This window comes from Xyrauchen texanus, chromosome 34 (genome assembly GCF_025860055.1).
Source record: "Xyrauchen texanus isolate HMW12.3.18 chromosome 34, RBS_HiC_50CHRs, whole genome shotgun sequence".
Classification (NCBI taxonomy): Eukaryota; Metazoa; Chordata; class Actinopteri; order Cypriniformes; family Catostomidae; genus Xyrauchen; species Xyrauchen texanus.
Window position 1 is genome coordinate 13,427,367 of NC_068309.1, and position 23,470 is coordinate 13,450,836.

Consider the following 23,470-nt stretch of genomic DNA (forward strand, 5'->3'; position numbering starts at 1 on the left):
TTATTAAATTGTGTGATATATAGGCATTGTATCGGACTATAGGCCACCCTACTCTCTGGATATCGACATCGGCCATTAAAAAACCCATATTGGTCGACCACTACTGATGACCATCGCCCGTGCTCATGCTTTCCCACTGAATAGAGGTTGTTAATCCTTGAAGTGGCTGTATACACTCAGACACAAACCAACACAAACACACAAACACACACACACACACACACTATGTGCCAAACTGGATCAGAAGACTCAGAGATGGCACAGACCTCCGACTGCTCGAGATAGAACTCTAAGCCAACAGTCGGACAATATCCACACACTTACACACAGCTGCAGTCCAATGGCTGCCCGTACTCAAAGAGGGATCACATTTTGTTGGCCTTGCTAAGCCCAGAGAGAATAGGATGGGAGAAGAGAGACAGAGAGGACGCTTTGGACATGGCATCTCTGGATGTGAAGATTCAAACAGATGGGGTCTTTTTCAATATAAAGTGAGCTACCACACTGTCTACCTCCTGCATAGGCAGATGCCTACAAACACAGTATTTTATTAGAGATGGAACCTCATAAGTGACTAATTTGGAACACTCCACAAAGGCATAAACTTTGTGTAGCACTCTGCATTAACATGTTGCTAAGTTTACTATTTGCCTGTCAGGCACAAAGCAGGGCACCATTTTGGAACAGGAATGATGTGCTAGAAAGCAAAAAACTTAGTATGCACAAATATTGTGTAAAGTAGTGTTTATATTAATATGCTTAAGTATTGAAAATTAAGCTTATTTATAATTGTCATTTTTTTGCTTGTTTCAATAAATTTTAGGATTGCCCACTTAAATGCAATGCTACCCTAGAATTTGACTAAATTTATGTATCTTAAAGGAGTCATGACATACTATTTTTTAAATAATGTTTATTATATTCCCTAGGGTCTACTTATAATGTTAGTAAAGTTTTTTGTTTGTTTGTTTGCTTTTTGCACCAAACACTCATAATTTAGTCATATATAATAATTTTCCACCCTGTCTCTGGCCCTCTGCCTGAAATGCTCGGTTTTAAGCTATCTGGCCCTTTACGATTTCAACGTAAATGCTCACTGTTGTGCTAACATCATGCAGCCCTTGAAATACAGGCATATTTGAAACGTAATCTGAAGAAAATGAACAAACTCCACACAACATTATTAAACTACAGGGTTAACACATAACTTACACCCAAAACATTTCATTTAAATGTATCAAACTGTTCACTCAAGCACAGCAAACTCTCAAACAGTCATGACATATGAAATTCATAAATTAAATTGGTTACTTGTGTGTTTTACATTTACATTTATGCATTTGGCAGACGCTTTTATCCAAAGCAACTTACAGTGCACATATTACAGGGACAATCCCCTTGAATCATTCAAGCTTGAATCATTTTGACACTATTTCACAAGCAATCCACACTTAAATCTTCTGAGTACTCAAACGTAATACAACACACGGTGATGTTGGGTGTTTCAACCGGCTTCAACAGGCCAAAGCAGAGACGCTGGTCTTCACATTTCACATCTTCCGCAATGGTATACAAACAGGACTGTATGTGTTTCTCCCAGATAGTGACATCAGCAGAATTAGACTCTTTTTCTATTAAGGAGAAACTTTTCATTTCTGAAACTTACATTATTTCTTTTTTGTATAATGACCTCTTATATCTCTAAAGATCAAGGAAAATTTGATTCCTCATGTCATGACCACTTTAGAGTGACAGTTTACCCAAACATTAAAATTCTGTCATATTTTACATACCCTCATTTTGTTAAGATCTAAAACCTACGTGATGAGCTTCTCTAATAGCACTCATTTACAGTATGTGCAACAGACATCAATACTTCACTCAAAAATTAAAATTTTTTGGTTTTGTCTCATGAAAACCAACCTATGCCTTCAGAAGACTTTAAAAATGATTTACAAGTCACATGGACTAAATTTATGACCTTTTTGTGTTCTTTTTAAGCTTTCAGATCCATTTTATCTGTCATTTTATTTAAAATATGGACTGGTATATTTAATTAAATTGTTTATTTTGTGTTCCACATTACAAAGAATGTCATACGTGTTTAGAATGACATGATGGTGAGTATTTTTTAAATTTTTGGGTGTACTATTCCTTTAGGCAGCATAATTAAGTTGGGAGATGTCAGAAGTGTTCTTACCTGTATGATGCCTTAAAATGCTGTTTACATTGGCAGCTCACAAGATTGTGGAACAGAGCAACAGTGTTGTGAGACCCAGATTCAGTTCCTTAGAAGACAAGAGCTTGCTTGGGCAGCAGAGGAGGAATAGGTGGAAGAGAGGAATACAAGAGCTCTAAATATTAGAAGGGAATTAAAGGATAAAGAAAAGAAAATTATGAAGGAAAGCTCTTAAGCGCTCAATGGCAAATACGAAGTTATAACTGTCTGACTCACAAACATGGTTTTATTGATTCAGTTGAAACTGACTCACAAAGCATTTGAAATCTATCTATCTATGTCTGTCTGTCAGTCCGTTTTTCCGTCCGTCTGTCCAATTATACGCATCCATCCAATTATACGCATCCATCCATTCATTTATACGCATCCATCCATCCAATTATATGCATCCTTGCATCCACAATTATACAGTATATTATCCATGATCAGATGGACATATTAAAAAGTAGAATGGGGAAAAACTTTATGATAATTTACCATAGAGGATTGATACCTCTTTGATGTTGATTTTGACATTGATGTTGCAAGAACTTGACTGCATGTCAAACATAATGTTTCTACATATTGCATACACAAATCAAATAAGACATTCTCAATGATGCATGTAATCATGAGTGATCAAAATTCTGCTTAACCATCACAGGATGAGAAAGAGCTCTGTTCTTGTTGGGCGCTCTGAATTTTTTGCAGCTGATATTTTGTGTGTGTGTGTGCGTGTGTGTGGTGTATCTGAGTGTCTCCGTGCACAAAAAGAAAATAACCAAAATTATCAGATGAAGCCAAGTGCGTATTAGAGATAGAGAGGATTTTGGAAACACTATAGATGTGTATCTGGGCTTCATAGCTAATCCATGGCCTCAAGGTCTTTGGCAACCATGAGACGATTTCTCATTTGGTTTGTTTGTGAAGGTTTTCTGTCCTTCTAGTCTCATGGATGCATCAGAACAATGGGTTTACTATCACATATGCCAGTGACTATGTGCTGCCTATAAGGCCACACACAACACTGGCACTCACTGTAACACCCTCCATATGCCACACATTCATAATCATAAGTCATGCTGTACTATTTTCAACTTTTTTTCTACTTTTGCTTGTACACACAATCTGTCTCTGTCCAGGGCCTGAAACATTGATTTATATGGTTTATTTAAAGCCAACAGTGCCTCCAAATTGTTTGTCCAAGCAGTCATTCTCAAGCTTGTTGTCATTTAGTTCCAAACTTGGCTCAGGCATCTCGATTCCTCTGAGCATCCACAAACGATTCTAGACTGTAAGGTTCCACTTTCTGTACAGACTCCCCAGTGTTTTTTTATTGTAAGTTAACCCAACAGAAGTTTTTCATTTCTGAAGTGTGAGGTTTATTTCCACCATCATTTATTCATTCAGTAGAATTTCAGGGAAAGTGTGATATTTTTTACTTATTTTTGGTGCTCGGATTCTGTGATTGCTTTGGACAAATGCCATGGAAGTTTAACTTCCTGTGATGTAAAACCTTGCTTCCTGTGATGTCAGACAAATATTTATGTTTTTTATAAATGACTTATAAGATGACTTTTTAGGTCAAGTATGTCAAATAAATCTGGAGAAATCTTTCTAGAACTTTGCGACCTGCATAATGGCATTTTTGGTGATACTTATTTCCAGCAGACAGTCGGTTTTGAGGCAATCACCTGAGAAATAAAGACATTTTTAAGAGACCTTCAAAAATAATTGGTCACTGGCAGAACATCTACTTAAATATAATTAAATTATTGTAATTTATATATTTGATTTTGGTGCTTTTCTCAAAATACAAGACTGCTTTTAAATAGAAAGATACTTTTACAATACTCCTGGCAGAACTTGGTTCAGATACTGAGACAGAAGCAAAGGTCTTCAATATCCCATATTTGATTGATATGCCTTTATACAAGTGTTTTCTTGCATGCTCAATAGCTAAGCATGTTATCTCTACAGGTTATTTAGAGGTCTAATTTCACACTTTGCTGTGTTACCCATAGGACCTTTCAGTAGCCATTGCAGACTATATATTCTGCAAAGTCACATTAGCCTGTGAATATACAGTACTCCATCGAAACAGTCAGCAGAGGGAATTTTAGTGGTTATATTCAGCAGGTATTTGGAGTCGGTGTGCTATTCTGAGGGCACCTGCTGCTATCTTTTTACTTCTGGCATAGGAAGCTCTGTTTTGTTCTATCAGCTCTATTCTGTTCCCTACAGGCCTTTTTGAAAGATAATCATTTAGATTTAAAGGATTATAGATGCTTTGAGTCCTGACCTGACTCAAGTCTCCCTGTATTTAGTAATACCCTTTTCATTTAAAATCTTCTCCCTCTCTCTCTCTTTTTGAGTCACTCTAGAGATCAGAGCTCATATCTCACAGCAAAGAAAAATTCTCAGACTGAGCAATTTCGAATAGATTTTCCATTGCTTACCTTAATATCATTAAAGATGAGTCTCATTTTCTCTCAGTAGAGCAAATACACCCACAGAGACCCACATGAAAGCTCACATTAATGCTGCTGTGTGCGGCAGAGTTTCACAGTCATAATTCTGCCTCCATTCACACTTAACTTACAGTAATTGTGTCTCTAATTCACAGTACAGTTTCATTTAAAACTGTTTTCACTACTCTAAGCATTAACTCACTCTGTGTTGAGGAGTCCCTACTTAGCAGTTATGATGCTACTAACAAAATTTTTAGTAACGTTAAAAATGAGTGCAGGTGTTTTCAAATCAGTATAGTTATTCCATTGATGTGCCAACATTATCATACAGGGCATCGACATGTTGCTTCTGAAAGTTATTGTACCCTGAAATCAACCAAATTACTGACAAGCGAAATACCCCATAAGATATTTTTGTATTAATTCAAGAGTGAACACATTTCCCTTTAGAGCTATTGATAGCATGTTGTGCGAACTACATCCAAGTCACAGGTTCTGGTCCCGTGGGAACCAGAATTTAATCGCATTCACATATTAAGTATGACCATAACAGTGGTTAGCACGATTCAGAGGTTGCATTTTGGTTTAAAAATTAAATTTTTACTCCTCTAAGGGTTAGGTTTAGGGTTAAGGTTTGGGTTAGGCAGTAGAGTTAAAAATATGCATTTATTTTTACTGTATTACATAATTTAGAACTAAAAAAATTATAGATTTTGACACCACTCTTTGGACATTTTTTCACATGTTAACTGGAGCTCACATGTGCACAGGTGTTCAACAACACTTTCAGCTTCGGAGATTCAAATTTTGGGAAGCACAGACCTATTTCAGTAGTAAAGCTTCTGACCTGCTGTTGCCGAATTCACAGTGTAATCAGTGTAACCCACTGAATTTGTATTGTGAAAAAAAAGATATAGCCCTGGTTTTAGGTAACAATATGTTGCATGTGCAGCTTTGCAATCAAGCAAAATAAGACATGAACATGCTAGTCTAAAATGTCCACTCATTCTCTCTTATATGCTTTGGGAAGTCCCATTTATTTTAGTGATTTATTAACCCACCTAGGGTCTTCCATAATTTTTTTTACTGTAATCACTTTTGTGATTCGTGATTGAATTTAATAAAAAATGGTTTCCTTTATCTGAGTGGTACAAGACTTGGTAACTTTTCCTCTTCTTGCCATCTGAACATGCAAAGCCACCTTTTGTCTTCATGGTCAAAATTGGCCTACTATTGAAACCACAGCTACAATGCAGAAGAAAAAAAAATGCACAGAAATGTATACATTTCCAGAGTTCAAAACATACACTCACTCACACACAGAAAAAAATGGGTGAGATTAAAACAGCCAGAAGGTAGAATGCAGAACGCACACACTCATGCACACACACACAGAGAACAAGGATCAAAGAACACATTTGCAGTGACCCCAATGTACAAAAGTATACCTTTTCAACTGTGGGAAAGTTTACACTTAGATGCAGGTGCCTCACCTTCTACAAAAAACACTGCATGTTTCTGATATGATAAACAAAGACATTTAATGCAAAGTAAAATTATTAATAGAACATTCATTTTTATACATATTTATTAATTTAACAATATTAGAATATTAAGTTAAATGCTATTTTTCACTGTGTTTACTTTTGGTAGTAGTTGTATTGTAGCTAACTAATTTATAAAAAGGGTATCTTAATTTTTGTTGAACTACTTTCAATTATGTGTCGCTTGTAGCTTAACAAGCTACACTTTCAAAGTTGCTTTCACCAACTCTTGACTCTACGCTCACCGTAAAGGGAAATATTTCCTTAGCTTTGCCATGGCTCGTAAATTTTGTTGCATTTTGAAGAGCATTCCAGGCATCGCCTGTGAGAATATAATCCACCACCTCATACGCCGCCTGCATAATTTAATGTTTGGTCGGCACGACAACAGCACTAAAATTAGGCTTATGACAGGAGGAATGCATTATAGAGCAGTTTTGGAAGAGAGCAGCCTGGTTTGAGATGAGTTTGGGAAATGCTTATGAAAACTCGCTCAAACTCTCTATAGGAAGATATGCATTATTCTTTCATATTTCCCACACTCTTTCTCTCTGCCTCACAAAAGACAAAGACACAACATCTAAACTGTTTAATCTATTCTTACCTGGTTGCAGTTCACACAAGTGTATATAAAAACCTCAAGGATTTAGTAAATTTAGTAAGCTTTGGTGATAAATTCCCACTTAATAGTTTAATGAAATAGCTGTTACAGCTGTTGACACAAACTAGGCCCAGTTGGTCTATATATATATATATATATATATATATATATATATATATATATATATATATATATATATATTCTTGAACATTATGATAAATGTTAAGTAAAAGCAGGGCTGCTTATTTAGAGCACTAACCCTTTGAGGGAATACAGCTTAACTGGCTTTTTATTTTAGTGTATGATGTTTGTTTAACTTTATTTAGAGAAACTTTAGCCATTATAAAATGTGGATCACTTTGGCGTTCTCAATTATAATGACCACACACCTCGATAAAAGTAGGGCTGTCAAGACTTTACAAGCCCCCACATACCAGTGGAGTTTAATTCAGGACTGCATTTGTCACGATGATTAGTCCTATCTTTAGTTTGATAGCTACATACAAATGGATTAAACATGCGTCGCACACCGCATTGGAATATTTGCAAAAGCCACCAGACCACGTTTCCAATCTGTCCTAATTTTTTTAAATGGTCATCTGGTAACCCTATTCTCTTCTCTTTTACTTTCCATGCAGGGCTGAAGATCCGTGAAGTGATGATAAATGTATCCAGACAGCAGGTGGAGGACTTCCATGGACCAGAGGACTACTGGTGTCTGTGTGTGGCCTGGAGTCATCTTGGCACCTCCAAGAGTCGCAAAGCCACTGTCCGTATTGCATGTCAGTATCAGTATATCTCAAAAGCTTGTTTCTTTAAACAAAATTATTTCTTTTCACTTTTTAATTCTCATAAATGACTGATTTCTATAATACCTATATGAGATAGCTAGTTTAAAGGTGATGTGTGTAATTTCTGTTCATGAAATATAATGGCACAGTCAATATAATTGTTTTCCCAAACAGTCCTCTTGACTACCGGCGTTTGGACATATAGGTAGTTCCACCCCCAAATCCCGTTATTGGTTGAGCTAGAAGCTGATGTGTGTGTGTGGGGGGGGGGGGATTTTCAACACAGAAAATTGTTTCAAACAAACTCTACATGAGTTTCAGACCTACATTCAACATATAATCAGGCTTTCAAAACAGTCCACCTTTGCCTTCTTTGGCAGGCTGTTCAATTGTCTTATTTTCCAAGGAAAGTTGTCAAGTAAAATGTTTGCTTTACCCTTAAAATGCAGTAGCTATCTGTTACCAAAGATATACGTATGTTCCCATAAATAGACTTGAGGAAGAATTTCGAACAGGAGCCACAAGGGTTGGAGGTGCCAATTAACGGCATGATTGTTCTCCACTGCCGCCCACCAGAGGGAGTGCCTGCAGCTGATGTGAGTAGATATTTCACAGCACCCTCTATCCGCTTAGATGTATAATGATTCATTCTATTGAAAATAAAATTTCCCAACAAAAACAGGAGAAATCAATCAATTAATGTTTATATTAAATGTAAAATTAGAGACACTTATTTTTACTTTTCATGCCTCACCTGTCTAGCCCTTTAGGCTGTTGATAGGTATGCTTCACACATATTAGGTATGAGTGGGGTTGCATGTTCAAGAGCGTACTAGTGTGTGCATTATCATTATCATGTGCAGGGCTCTGGTACAGTGATATATTCACAGTGCATTTCTATTCTTGCTGCAGGATCTGCTCTTCATTTAAATGTTTCTGTTGATCTTTGAGGGGCTTTTTAGCAAACACTTTCTCATAGCATTAACCAAGAGTGTCTTCTGGGTTTTTTGTCTGTTTTTATTAGTGGAAAGGTAAAGGAGAGATCTGCTGCACTTAAATGTTAACTCTGTATCACTTGCTAATGTGCTCACGACTCTCTGTGTTTGTAAGATGCAGTTCACACTTAACACATTTTTGCATCCATCTATGCTGTTTTGCAAGTGGTTTTCTGTGTAAACTTATGCTAGCTGGACGTCTTTGACCATTGTGCTGTGTCTCGTATCTCTTTTTTTAGAATATCTTGCAAGATGCTGTGTCAAATTAAAATAATTTAAACTTTTAAAACACATTTCGAGACACCATAAGTTTCACATTTGGTTCCATTTATTGTGGTGTCTAGCTTTTTTTAATGCAAGAATGTGTTTTGTATGTATGGCCCCTAAATGTGTACACATGTTTTTACTTAGCTATAATTCGGGGATGAAACTGTCTCCAAAAGTGAGCTAAATTTAACCAACTTGCTTTAAGGAAATCCGGGAACATCCTTAATGGGAAAATCAATTAATTAATAAAGCTTTTTGTTTTTTTAAAGCAAAAAGTTGTATTTTAAGGGTAGGGTTAGAGTGTATGGTTATTAAATAGTTATTTAGCTTTATATAAAAATAATAGAAGTCAATGGAATTGTTATTCCCCATTTAGACACATACAAAAAAATACATTCTGCACTGTTGAGAGCAAATGCAAAGTATAACAATAACAGAAGTCAACAGTGCGCACCATAATAGGAATTCAAATGTGTGTGTGTCTATACTGTATGAGTGTATCACAAAAACTGCACACCTTGCTGCTCAGATCCAATGAGAAATAAAAGATTTAGCTCAAATGGACAGATTGTGTTAGGACTCTTCTCTTCCACATGCTGGGTCACTCGCCTTTTCTTATATATGCATGAATGCCAGTGCAGATAAAAGCGCACACTTTGAATAATGCAGACCGAATCTCTTCCTACCCCTCTGAACTACTGTCCTCTGTCCCAGTGAAGCTCATTCTCTTGGGAATGGGGCTGCAATATGAACTATAATCCCCATTTCTGTTGTATTTTTTTCTTTAGGAATGTGCTTTGCAGGAAATGATAAGGAATTCTGTAAGCTTTAAAGAAATAATCCAAAAACTAGTTTTCAGGTTCATCTCAGTCACTCCAACTGCATAATATTGAGCCTCCTACAGAGTTTTGTGACAGGCTTAGAAGAAATCAAACTGGCAATTGCTTCACATAAACCCGGTGTCATTATTATTATCCTCCACTTTATAGTGAGATGATAAGTGATACCACTGTGCGTGCCTCTTAGAAGAAAGACAGAAAAGGCTGCTGACAGTTTCCTTTTTGTTTTGTTTTTGTGTGTTTCATATGCTCCATATTCTTTATAGTTGTTTCAGAACAAGCAATGCTTAAACTAGGCCAATATGAGCACATTCAACATCAGCTAAAAAGAAAAGAAAAAGAAAAAAGGAAACACATATCATCTCATGCCATCCATCAAATTGGAACACGAGCCAAAATGCCTGTATGGTGGGCTGATGCCTGCGATCTGCAGGCAAGTAGCCATGCACCACCACCACTATAATCAATAGTTACTAGAGCCGACATGGTGCTTCTGTCGAAAAGGATAGCCATTTTGTTGAAGCAGAGTGAGCCAGGCTTAGGCAGTTTTTGAGATGGAGCCAAGAACCAGGTTCAGTGTGTGTCGTGCCAGAAGGATTCACTGCTGGAGATTGCAGGTTGGCATCTGAGCGCTCCCTCTGTAATCATTGCCGCACTAAGTCTAAAGGTCAAGCCAGAGAATTTCGCCACTGGGTGGATATTTGGGCCTTGATGGCTCCCCCGTTGGCTGACTGATACCATCTTTGGATGGAATCCAAGTTTCGCTGAGACTGGAAATTGACCAAGGGCTCAGAGAACGTAGCCAGGTCATTGCTGAATTACCACCTCTCGGATTCTCACGGGTTAATTATTTTGCTCAGATGATTTTGGCAGCAAAAACGTGAAAACTTGATTAAATCCCTTGTATTTTTTATTTTTTTTCTAAAGACCAAAAATTACATTAAAATTACCAAAAGGTCATGAGCTCAGAACAATTTTGTAGTTGTTTATGCTGGCATGTGTCATCCTTGTCCTTTGTTTGTTCCATGGTTGAATGGAAACCTGTTTAGAAAATATAATTTCCCTGGAGCTATAAGATCATCCCTGTTGAATAATGAACATAACATAATTAAAACAATTACAACAACAACGAAATGAAAGTGCGATATTAACTGTCAAAGTAAAGTTCATACAGATTACTCACAGCAAAGATGGGTGAAAAAAGCCGCTCAGTAACTTTGAAAGACCAGACCAATCATTAAGCTCATATTAACTTTACAATGCCCACCCTGGAATGCAATTAATCATTAAGTCTGATGAAGTAAAGTGATTGAAAGTGCTTAAAATGTAATTATTCAGCAATAAACACAATGTGGCTCACACTGTCAAGACAGGGATGAAGAGGAAGGACATGTCGAGTCCAGTCTATACTTGCATTTGAAACAGCGCTGTTGGATTTGGAAAGTTCATTTTTTTAATGTGATTCAGTGAAAGTCATTGCAGCATTCGAAAGGGGCCACAGACTTGATTGAAGCAAAGTGATGCAAAGGGACATTAATGAAACTGGAACTTAATTGAGTAGGATAGAACAAACCCGAACGAGACCTCCTTCTGTAATTGCCTTCTTGTCACTTTCAGTTTCCGTCTAAATGAATGTAAATCTGGAGGGTGATTTTTGCCCAGAATGACGATGTTATGAGATGTTCTACCAGTTTCAAGGCTAATTGTATTGACCTGTTAGGTATGTGCATTATTCTGTGTTAAGATTGAGCCTGTTTTATTCCATGGAGTGGTGGTAGGAAAGGTTAAGGACAGGGAGATTTTCCATGTTGTTGGCTTTTGGAACATGTCATCACAATTGCATCTAATATTTAGAAAAGAACAGTTTAGAAAAAAATATTAACCTATAAATGTGCTTTATGTGGTAACATCTAAATTAACTGGTTTTACTGAAGTCAAAAATATTATTTAATAATACTGAATCAACCTGAATACATTAGGTTACACCAATACAAGGCATGGGGTTAGATCAGATAGAAAGGGCTCAATAAAGCTAAACATTTAGCATGTTACCACTTTTCACAGTGCAGCATAAGATGGTTTGTGGTAATTTGTGCTGGTTTGATATTGGTGGAAAACATAGCCATTCTTTTCACCCCCCAAAAAAATGTTGGTCAACCATGTTGGTTATATGTAGTTTTGTATATATATATATATATATATATATATATATATATATATATATATATATATATATATATATATATACTGTCTATACTGTATATATGGTTGTCAAACTTTGTAGAAAATAGTGCATAGTCAATGTAATGAACTACATTTATGGTTACCTTGCTAGGGCACCTGTATAAACTTCATATATCAACTAAAATTCACTTTGTCTTAGAAAGATAATTCTGAAAAAGTCTAGCATAATTTGTTAACAGCCCTCACTTGGTTTGTTATTTAATAATCTTATGCAATTACATTTTTACATTTTTAAGTGTGACTTTTGTGTCCCAAAGTGTCCCAATTGTTTTTGGGGGGCCACTTTGTGCTGGTATTTTGTATTTATATAATTTTCTCAGGCTTATTAATTTCCAACTTTGAATGTAATCTCAGACTTCATCTTTTCAGATGATTCCTGGATATTTCAGATAGTTCCTGGACATTTTAGATGCCCCCCGTGGACTTTCCAGGCTTTTAATATCCTTGGAACACCCGCGTGTCTCTATAACCAGTATAATGGTGGTCTGCAGCTGGCACTGTGTCTTCAAATGATGTTTAGAAAGAGGTTCAGTTATCATGAGATCAGAGGTTATCTGTGTTGTCCTTTGAGAGGCTTAGTTGGTGGGCGTGGCATAGCAGCAGTCCATGTTCATAGGGTCATAATCGGAACAAATGTGCTAATTAAGCAAATTCATTTCCTCTGTTCCCTGGCTGGAGGCTTATCACACTCATTTGAATCTGTCCCTTAGTGTTCATCTCCCCTCTCATCTCTCCATCTCCTACCAATCCCCAGAGGCCTCATGCAGACCCAGAAATAGCCAGTGATTTGAATACAAAATACTCACACTGGTACAGAAGGCAAGATATTTTCTCACCAACAGACTCTTGGAGTGGGGAAAAGGAGATTGAGGCATTGATAGGAAAACCTCTAGATTTAAGCCTCAGATAAGGGTCAATAATTAGAAGAAATAAAATGAAAGAGTTTAGATAACAAGTAATCCAAGTTCTCGAAAGAAGGTGTTTTGAACTAAAAGCCAAGCTGATTTATTTTTGATCTGGCAACACATGGTCAAATATGTTTTTCAACTATGAGGATTGATAAGCACTGTCAGTCAAGCAGGCAACATGACTGGATTAAGCCAAGCCTACAATGCAAGGCTGAAGCTTGTCGCCCTGCACGCATTTAAAGACACAGTTTTGTTGGTGCGTACGCTACACAACTTATCACAAAACTAGGTGTGTCAATTATGAGATCCTTCACCCCATTCACTACAGCTGTTCTATCTAACAGCTCTGTTCCCATAAAAACTCACACATTTTGCAACACAAAATTATGCTTAACAACGTCAACAAACATGAAGGAAGGGCTTGCAGTCGTTTCTGCACTGATTTGCACTGAATATGAAAATGAAGGAAAGAACCCTAGAAATATGAATAAGACAGTGCTACGGGAGACATTGGGATCAGTTTAATGTTTTTAGTTTCCTGTCTAACCCTCCTTTTGTGCTCTTTCACTTTCTCACAATTGTATTGGCTCGTAAGAATGTGTACGAGTTGGCTCATACAAAAACATACAACTATTCCTGTAACACTTTCTGTGAAGCCCATGTGTATAATGCATTGTAAATGCATTAGTAACATCTCATAATACACCTTGTAATATGTTATAACTTTTCATAAACTATTGAAACCACAATTATAATACATTATAAAGTATAATGCATTATGACACAAGAAACATCTAATTTTATCTACAGAAGATATGATGAATTATATATATTTGTAATATATATAATAGGCATGCCTGCGATGGACTGGCGACCTGTCCAGGGTGTCCCCCGCCTTTCGCCCAATGTTAGCTGGGATAGGCTCCAGCCCCCCGCGACCCTGTACATAGGATAAGCGGTTGACGATGGATGGATGGATGGATGGATAATAGGCATGCTTTAAAGTGACAAAAGCAAATTATTCTTATAAACATCCATAAGATATGTATAAGTGGTTATAAGACATTACAAATCATACTGAAAATTGTATGCATTACACTTGCACAAAATACACATACATTCAATGTAAATTGTTGGATATTACAAAAAAACACTTGTAAAGCTAAAAGGTTCAAATATATCACAAAAATAAAATATGTATGTTGCTCACACATGTAGTCAATCTTCTTGGCTGATTCAATACTGGACTCAATTCAATAAACGTTTTAATACATTTTTGTGCATCTTATTTGGAGACTTATTTTATAAATAACTTCCACTATATAAGTTTTACTTGTAATGTATGTACATTATGTTATGGCTGTTTATAAGATATTGTAACTCTACTTAAAGCAGGCAAAGACCACTTATAATATGATCACATCATAAAGCCTTTTGACTAAAGCCTTGTTTACACTATACAGTACTTATACAATTAACTTGATTAACTTCTGCTACATTGAAATTGGATGCTGCTTGTGTTATAATGCATTATACTCTAAAGTATAACTATGCATAGGGGAAGTCTTATATAACTGTAGTTATAATTATTTATGAGAAGTTATAACTTATTATAAGGTGTATTATGAGACATTATAAATTCAGTGAAATGCATTTATAATGCATTTACAATGCATTATAATTATGGGCTTCAAATTAAGTTTTACCTTTATTCCTATAGAGCAAAATGCATAAACCAAAAATCAATAATATTAAGATTTTTACAAAAGTTTAACCCACTACCCAAACTATAAATGTAAACCTAACCATAAAGTGTACAGGGTTTACAAAAGGTCTATGAAATGGTTAAATTGCTTGCATTTAGCTTTTAGAAATGTAGGTACTGGAATACCTGGAAAATCAGCATGTTTTGTTGAATAGTGAATAAAATTGCTTAAAAAAAACAGAACATTTCTATAGCTGTAGCCTACCTGAGAAACACATACAATTTCCACATATCTTTGATTATATTTTCGATATCCCCTACAAAGTGCACATATTTGTACTGCCCAAAATTGAAGGGACCAACGTGAAGAGCAATCAACCACAGCTTGTTTTTGACATGTAGGGCGGTTTAAAAGACAAAGGCCTGTGCATTTTGGTGTTGCCGAATGTCGATGTATAGATACACAGACCTATACAATGTAATCACCAAATTACTAGCTAAGTGGCAAAAATGTCTGTCACTAGCCATGTCTGTCATTAGCCACTGGCCAGTAAATCACTAGCTGGTGATTATGTCTAATGCGGTGTGCAGCAAATCAATTATCTGTATCTATATCTCTTCATATGGCAAAATTAACCGTATCTGTCTCTGTATTTGGAAAGAACTGGATTTAGGCGGGGCTTAAACCGGAAATGTGTCAAAACTAAGTGAAACCCTCATTTTTAAATGTTACTCTTACATTTATAAACATGCCTTATAAATGCATTTTCCTAATAATTGCCTAATAATTATTATATTAATAATAACTATTATTATTGTTGTTGTAGGCTACAAATATTGTTTAGTTATATTATTATTTTATACTCATCAGATGAAGCTGAATTTGTAGGCTATATTAACTGTGGAATATGTTAACTGTGATTTCTCCTGGTATTTCTGATATTAATATCTGAATGAAACAGTATTTTCATTTATGTTTGTGCATGTATAATATTACTCTGAAGGCAGAAGTTGTCAAGGAAAATTTGAAATGTCAAACACACATTTTGAAGTGAATATTAAATTAAAATTGATATAGCCTTCAAACAGGTGAAAGTCCTGTAATTCTATCAGAAATGTTTACGATAGGACACCATTATTTAGAAGAAGAAGATGAATGTTAAATTTAAATAGTGCCTTTCCAAAACTCAAGAACACTTTCCAAAGCTCAAGAAGAAGAAAAGCATGTTTCAGTTTATTCATTTTACATTAATAGATTAATACTCTATAGAGCATTGAAAGCTTTATGGAGCATTTTTAAGTTTTTCAGAATAAACCAAAAAATTTCCTTCGCTGATGTGGATATTAATGTGGTCCATTTTAAAAGACGTATAGATGTGCTCCAATGTGAAATCATCTCTTCAGGTGAGGAATTTAACATCGAGCTCAGGTTTAGGCTATAAATAAATACATGAGAATCATTACGTGTGAATCATGTGATACATTGATATAGACATTTCAAGAGGTGTATATGATGTCGTATCTTAATGTTATAATTGATAAGCTCCAGCACAATTAATGGAGACTACAAACGGAGTCAAGACAGCATCCATCCGATCTGAAATCACAAAGTCCGCATTTTCATTCATAAGGTTTACACTTTAGAAATATTGGCTGCACTGAGTCATAATTTCGTTGTAATTTTGGATATGTTTATTTAAAATGTTGCTTTATTCTTGTGCCTCTTGGATAATCAGTCAAAAAAATAATTATATTATTCAGATGAATCCATTATTCATATTGAAGTCATTATTCGTGCCTTTATGAATAGGGTATTTGGCTTCAGGCACATCCCTAGTGTCTAAGGAGCTCTAAAATACAGTTGTGTCGCATGAGTGCTCACTCTGAAGGAAATGTACCTGCTGCATGAATTGTCACCATCACTTTAGTTGAGCTGTGATATGCCATTGTTACATTTAAATTGCATTTACTGCAGCTGATTTTTGTTAAACTCAAATGTTTGCTGTTTTCACAACATTCTCCCTTTTAACGCATAGGACTCTACAGACCAGTGTAATACAATTGCTGGATTTCAATACACGTTATGAGTGTAAAAATGTAGTTTGATCTGCTCCGTTTAATGTGTGTCCATTAAAGATGAAACAATGCAATCCATTTTCACTGAAAATGAAAAAGGATATTATCTTGTAATATCCTTTCTGTTCTTCACAGTAAGTTGTTGATCAAAAAGTTAAAATAAACATGAATTACTCGACATTGTGTCGAATGAAGTGACACAAGGGGTCTTCTTGGGATGCCAATATCAAGTTGGCAGACAGAATTTGCATGCCCCGCCCCGGACATACGGGTATAAAGGGAAGCGGGGCAGAGAGTGCCAGTCAGAATTTTTTTTCTGAGCCGAACGGTTGTGCAACAGCAAGCTGAGTTCACCACGGTTTCACTCACCTCCAACAGCTGGCGATAAGCACTGCTGTTGGAACGCGTTTCCAGCTGGCGTTCTCTCTCTCTCTCTGCACGCTGTGCAGTCTACGCCCCTGGGTGCTTCGACAGCGCTTTCATTGCCTGAAAGAGTGTTTCTCCTCCTAAAAAGAGTTTATTTCCTCTAAAAGAGTTTGAGTTCCCACTCATAAAAGAGCAATACACAGCAGGTATTGAACGTCCTTTTCAGGATGCATCTTTTTAAAAATGTCTTTCCACCTCTGTGTAGTTCCTGGATGCGGTCTCTCCACTTCTGACAGTCATAAAAGCTGTCTCGCGTGACTAGGCTGCGATCACACGCAGGCAGCATTTTATGAATGGTTCATGTTCTCAGTGCGAGAACATAGCCATGGCAATATTGCGGTTGCGGCTTTATTTTCTCACGAGAGAAAGGCACTTCATCCGCCCTGCGTCGTTCCTTCTTCCCACGGGATTGAGGACAACCCGGCTGGCGATGAAGGCGATTTGGGGATGACGACGGGCTCAGTTTCGCCCGGGTAAATCCCCACGAACAACCCACCCCCTGGCACGCTTGCTTGCTTCTGTCCGAGCTCGGGATCTGTGCAGCTCGCCTCATGGCCAGCCAGCATTCTTCCTTGAGCCCCCGAAATCGGATGACGATATCGGCGCTGCATCGGAGAGCGTCACAGCAGCGTCTGATGCTGATGACTCATCTGGGCTGCCACCTTTGGGTCTGCTTGCGCAGTCTGAGGCTGACGCACAGATGTCAGTTATGCTTTCCCAGGCCGGAACTGGAAACTGGAAACCTCCGTCCCACCCTCACGGCTACTCGCTAGGTTCCTTGGGTCAGAGCGCCGCTCATAGTCACCTCTGGCTGAACATGGTCGAGATGCGCGACGTTGACAAGGCGCGCTTTCTCAATGCCCCCGTCTTGGCCTCTTCGGCAACACCGTCGACAAACCAGCACGCCCCGCCTGCTCACTGAGGGCATCCCCCTGTGGCTAAACAACAGGTAGCTCTGCCTCAACCCGGGCCCGGCTCTCAGCCCCAGCGTTGCGCATCTCGCATGCAGCGTACGCCCCTCGTCTCTAGGACCCCTTCCAGGACCAGGAAAGCTCCGAAGCACTTCTGAGACAGGCGACCCAGGTAGTCCGACGTTCGCTCTGGAGCTGGTACAAAGACCACTCCGCCCCCGGGTGGAGGGCCGGGAGGAGAATCCTTGTTTCATTTGCCGCACCGCCTTCGGGCTGCGGTACCCACATTCTCAATAAAGAGCGATTTCCTCACTCCCTGGGTCATCCAGCCGGTGCGCACCATTCTCACGGCACCCCGGCCCCAAAACTCTGCAGTTCCGGCTCCCCGGACGCAGTTCCCTCGCTCGATTTTAAATTACTGTAAATAAAAAAACTAAACAAAAACAATTAAATTCACAAGGAAAACATCATATAATGTGTAGTTGTATTGCTTTCAATATAGCAAAGGGTGAATATAATTTACAAATCACTGCTTTATTTTATTAATATGGAATGAGTAAACAAATGTCACTAATGTTAAATTTCTTAAAGTAAAGTATTAAATAGAAGCCTAGCAAAAATGTTATGCCTGTTTTGTATCAATATCAAATTCTTTTTGTTTTTCTTTGGTCTCTTTGGGAATGAAAGTCGTACCTTTTCAAACGAGCCAAGTCATATTTAATATTTCGCCATCTCATACAAATTATTACAAGTTGTACTGAGAATGTGTTGGCAATACTTCAACACAGGAAAGAGAACTGTGCTGTTCAAATTAATATACATGGTCTTTAAAGCATAGGGTTTTGTTTTGTGTACTCGGCAATTGCTGTTGAGGGCCAACCTTAAAGGAGGGCGCGAGAGGAGAGAGACTGAAACACCACCGTTATGGGAGTTCTGGACTGGAACAGCGAAAAGGGTGAAATTAAAAACATATAATGAAAGAGTTCTCTCTAGCCATCACAAACATTAGAGAGAGAGAGAGAGAGAGAGAGAGAGAGAGAGAAATATTTCACACATGACAGTCTGATGGCTATTGATTTTCCTGCCTTTATTAATCTTTAAGGCCGTAGAGAGGGTGTCAAGCATTTTTAGCTTCGACATGCATGTGTTTGCTGTGGTGTTCTTGCACAGAGGGCAAGAACTTACACACAAACCGAAACTCCCAAGGGGTGTGGTGTTTTTTTAATCTGCAAACACACAATGACAGAAATCAGTCTTGTCCCCATGGCCTGATGACTGACGCCCTCTGGACCAACTTAGAACTGGCAGCTGTTGGCAAACAATTGCAATTTACACGACTAGTCATGCGAGCAGGGCACATTGTTGCGGTTTTGCTGCATTTGTAAATCCTAATAAATCAGACCAACAAACATCAGAGGGGAATAAATAACACTTTACTGGGCATGACCATAAAGTCACCTCAAACTCTTGACTGAAATACCAACTTAGGTCAGTATCAATTTCCATGCTGATTAGTGCTGTTTGGTGCTGGTCTAGCTTGTGAACCAAAAAATGCTGGTCAACCAGTATGGTCTTTATGATGAATCTGTCTGATGATTGACCAAAAGAAGTTTGCCAGCATCCCATGCTGGGGACCTGAGGACACCTATCCCGATGTTTACTTGCTTCTGTCATGCCCAGATCAACCCCTGGCCCACTATCAACCCCACTCCAAGTCCCAATCTGCCATTGCAGAGTCTCATCCAATGCCAGCAATAAACAGTGTCTGTCATACACTGCTGGCGACCTTACTATTTGCAGATTGAGTTAATACCATTCTATGAAAAGCCTTTATAAAAATTATAATAATTTTTAATAAAACAACAAACTAGTAAATAGTATAATTAATACTATGTGGCTGGATTACATCTGTGCAAATTAACATTTATGCATGGATGTATGATTTGTATAAATTTGTTTAAATATGTGCAAGTCCGAGGAGGAGTCTTACCAAGGTTTCCTCCTCGTCAATTTTTTTAATTTATTTATTTTTTTTATTTTTATCCTCTTTTCTCCCGAGCTCATCATCAACTTTAAACATCTTTAGAAATGTATCTTTGCCACTGACGCCTTTGGCTTGCAAATTGGGGAGTTTGCCTTTACTTCATGGAATTATCCATTTGCATTTATTTATGGAATATGTACATGCCAGCTTGTGAGTATTTAATTATTTCAACAATCCCCTGATCTTTTAAATCATAATCAGAAATAAGTTTATTGACCTATGCACACTCAAGGAAATCATACATATTTATTTGTTCATTAACAAAAGCTTCCAAGTACACACAAAAATCTACTTAAACTGAACAATACAATACAAATTTGCAGATATGTGGGGACAAATGGATTTAACAACAATCCCACATTATTCAGCTTTCAAAAGAATGGTAGCAAGACTAGAGCTAGTGGCAGCAGTTCTCCACCGGACAGTGACACTGGAGGTAACATCTTCTGATATGCTGGCATTTCAGGCAGTGACGTTCAGCCTGAAACAGAAGATACAGAGAAAAACATCACTGTATGTCTTCCTAGCTTGTCCATGTTCAAAGAGGCTGTGGTGGGGTACATAGCAGGCTTTGCAGTTAAAACAACTATGAAGATGATTCTGTGCACTACCTGTTTCTCAGCACTCAGCGTCGAGAGCTCTTCCCAAGATGAACACACTGATTGACATGAAGTCCTGAGGTGGATTTATAAGACCATCAGACAGAGTCCTGAAAGTCTGAAAGCAGCTGAGATATGTCTTCCCACTCAGCACACACTCACAAGGCCCATCTCGGTCCCCACAAAGGTTCTGCATTCAAGAAACTTGAGGCACACATGTTCAACCTAGAACCATACAACAATCACATCTTCACACTCAAAGCGCATTGCAGAAAGCTGCACAAACATCAGGCTCCACTTCAATGCCAAGGAAACGTGCTGCATCACACTCCAAACGGCTTAGGAAAATTCTGGGCAAGCTTGTACTGCAAAAAATAAGAAAAAAGAAAAGTTTGATATAAAGATCAGGGGCCGATTGCACCAGCTATACGAAAGTTTAAACTTAGCCTAGTTGTGACGTAACTGGGCACTAAGTCACAATTTACGCACTACTAAATATTTGAGCCTTGCACCATTAAACTTCTGTAGAACGTAACCCTACGTATAAACTAAATATTTAAAGGAAGACTCCGACCAGGAGTAACAGATGGAATAAAAAAGCAGACTGATATTTTATGACATCAATGAGCTCATGTTTTGCATGACAGGCATCAATCATATCAACATACATTATGATATTGACATTTACGAAAGAGAAAAACCTTTTACGCGTCTCTTCAGCATGAAACCGTTCAAACAGTGCAGTTTTCAGGATGCGTCGCCCGGTGTCAAGTTTCAACACAGGCATGTGATTAGCAAAGAACAAAAAAGAAAGCTGCAACCCCAGCTAACCGAACCCCCCCATTTCTCATTTGGCCACACAAAATACGAATCATTGTAATTACTCAATTCTGATTGGCAATTTTAGTTTTATCAGTAAATGTTGTGCTGTCTGCATTAATACATATGTAATAATAGATTTTAAAATGCAGCATTTTGGAATTTTTGTAAATTAAATAGACCCTTTCAACCCTCTACGATCCTGCTGGAGAAAGAAGCATCATTGGCTAATACATTTTTGTTTTTACTCGCCAGAGTTTGGATGACATGTAAGCACAATATAACTTAAAAAATATATTAAGCAAACTGAAGGGGGACACTACAGTATATATATATATATATATATATATATATATATATATATATATATTCACACAATATAGTATATTGCAATTTTGTTTATATTTTCCTTTATGATTTTAATATAATTTTAGCTTTTTAAAAATGTTACAATTTCACATTTTATCAATTTATATGACGTCATGAAATCGCATTTGTAATAATGATACAAGCTGTCATCACTTTTTAAATTTCACACACATTTTTAACAAAACAATTAACAAGGTAGGAACCTAATTTGCATTGTGATGCAGTATATGCAGACTTAAAAAAATGTTTTTAATGTGACTGGATAGGTAAAAATTACTCACCAAAACAGACAATTTCCCATAGAGACCCATAGGAATACAGAATTTTAGGGAATACCAAGATGGCGTCGCAGTAGCTTCACTGTTGTGACGTCATGAGCAATCCAGTTATATATATTGATCAGTGGACCTGATCCATAATTTTGAGTCTCTTTGACTCTTTGTTCTATATGTTATATACTATGTTACATATTCTAAACCATTGTCGAGATATAGTCTTTTAAGTGTAGGCTGATATAAGCATTTGAAAGTTTTCTTTTTTACTTTATTGCTTAAACAAATGTGTCTCTGGGACAATATGACTCATGATGGAGCAGGAGCAGGTCACATATGTTTACTCTATGAAACTGAATTAACTTACATCAGACTTGACCTTTCCCACACTGGACATGTTGTGACCTGTAAACTATGATCCAGTTATCATGACGAGCTTGAACGTGACTATGCAACAATGCCAAAATTAGACCTGGGAGGATACAGTGTCTTTGGGACACATCTACCACAGAACATACTGTGTTTGAGCTTTTTATTGTGCTGTTGGTTTGATAGGTCACGTCCAGGTCATTGAAAAATGCTTGCTGTTGCATCGATATGGTTTGTGTCTTGTTTGAAAATGTATCTTCACCTTAATTGGCTGAGATGATGTGGGGCTGATATTTCCTTCAGACAGACTGATAGGAAAGGTCTCTCATGCTGGTTTGTAAAGTTTTAGAAAAGGCTGCCAAAACAACAGCAACTCAACCTATACAACCTCCTCATGACAATTTAAGCTTTGTGCATGATAAGGGTCTGCATTCTGCTCACAGTCTCAGCTTCTCTCTTGGTTTTGCTTGACAGTAAACTTTCATTAAAGCTTCATTAAAGGTCTTGGTATATACTCCAAACAGCTGGATTTAACCTGTCAAATTTGACACCTTCCTAGGTGGAGTGGCTAAAGAATGAAGAATCTGTGAGTTCTCTTGGTGATGTCAACATTGACACTCGAGCTGACCACAACCTGATCATCAACGAAGCAAGGCTCTCTGACTCCGGAAACTACACCTGCCTGGCCAGCAACATTGTTGCTAGGAGACGTAGCACCACAGCAACCGTCATTGTGTTTGGTATGATATGTATTGTTTTAAATATTTTAAATATACTTTCTTTCATTATTAGATACATTTTACAAGGAATAGTGTCACCAAACAAAAGGTTCTTCAGTGGAACACAAACTGAGAAGTTTAGCAGAATTTTGACTAATTTCTACACAAAGAAAGCATGCTATGACCAGGGGCTGGCAAGCTCAAACCTTAAAACCAAATGTCTATGTGGATGTATTCCAAATTTTCTGAAGCCAAATGATAGCTTTGTATGATGAACAGACCA

At 37.5% G+C, this 23,470-nt stretch overlaps 1 protein-coding gene across 1 annotated transcript in view; it reads left to right on the forward strand.

The window, feature by feature from the left end:
• Window positions 1–23,470, forward strand: part of LOC127628268 (netrin receptor UNC5D-like) — a 336,353-nt gene that overhangs the window by 251,901 nt on the left and 60,982 nt on the right. Inside the window, exons 3-5 of the mRNA XM_052105061.1 lie at window positions 7,473–7,616; window positions 8,118–8,221; window positions 23,028–23,208. Of these exons, the coding sequence (XP_051961021.1) occupies window positions 7,473–7,616; window positions 8,118–8,221; window positions 23,028–23,208 (429 nt within the window). The remainder of the gene's footprint in view (window positions 1–7,472; window positions 7,617–8,117; window positions 8,222–23,027; window positions 23,209–23,470) is intronic.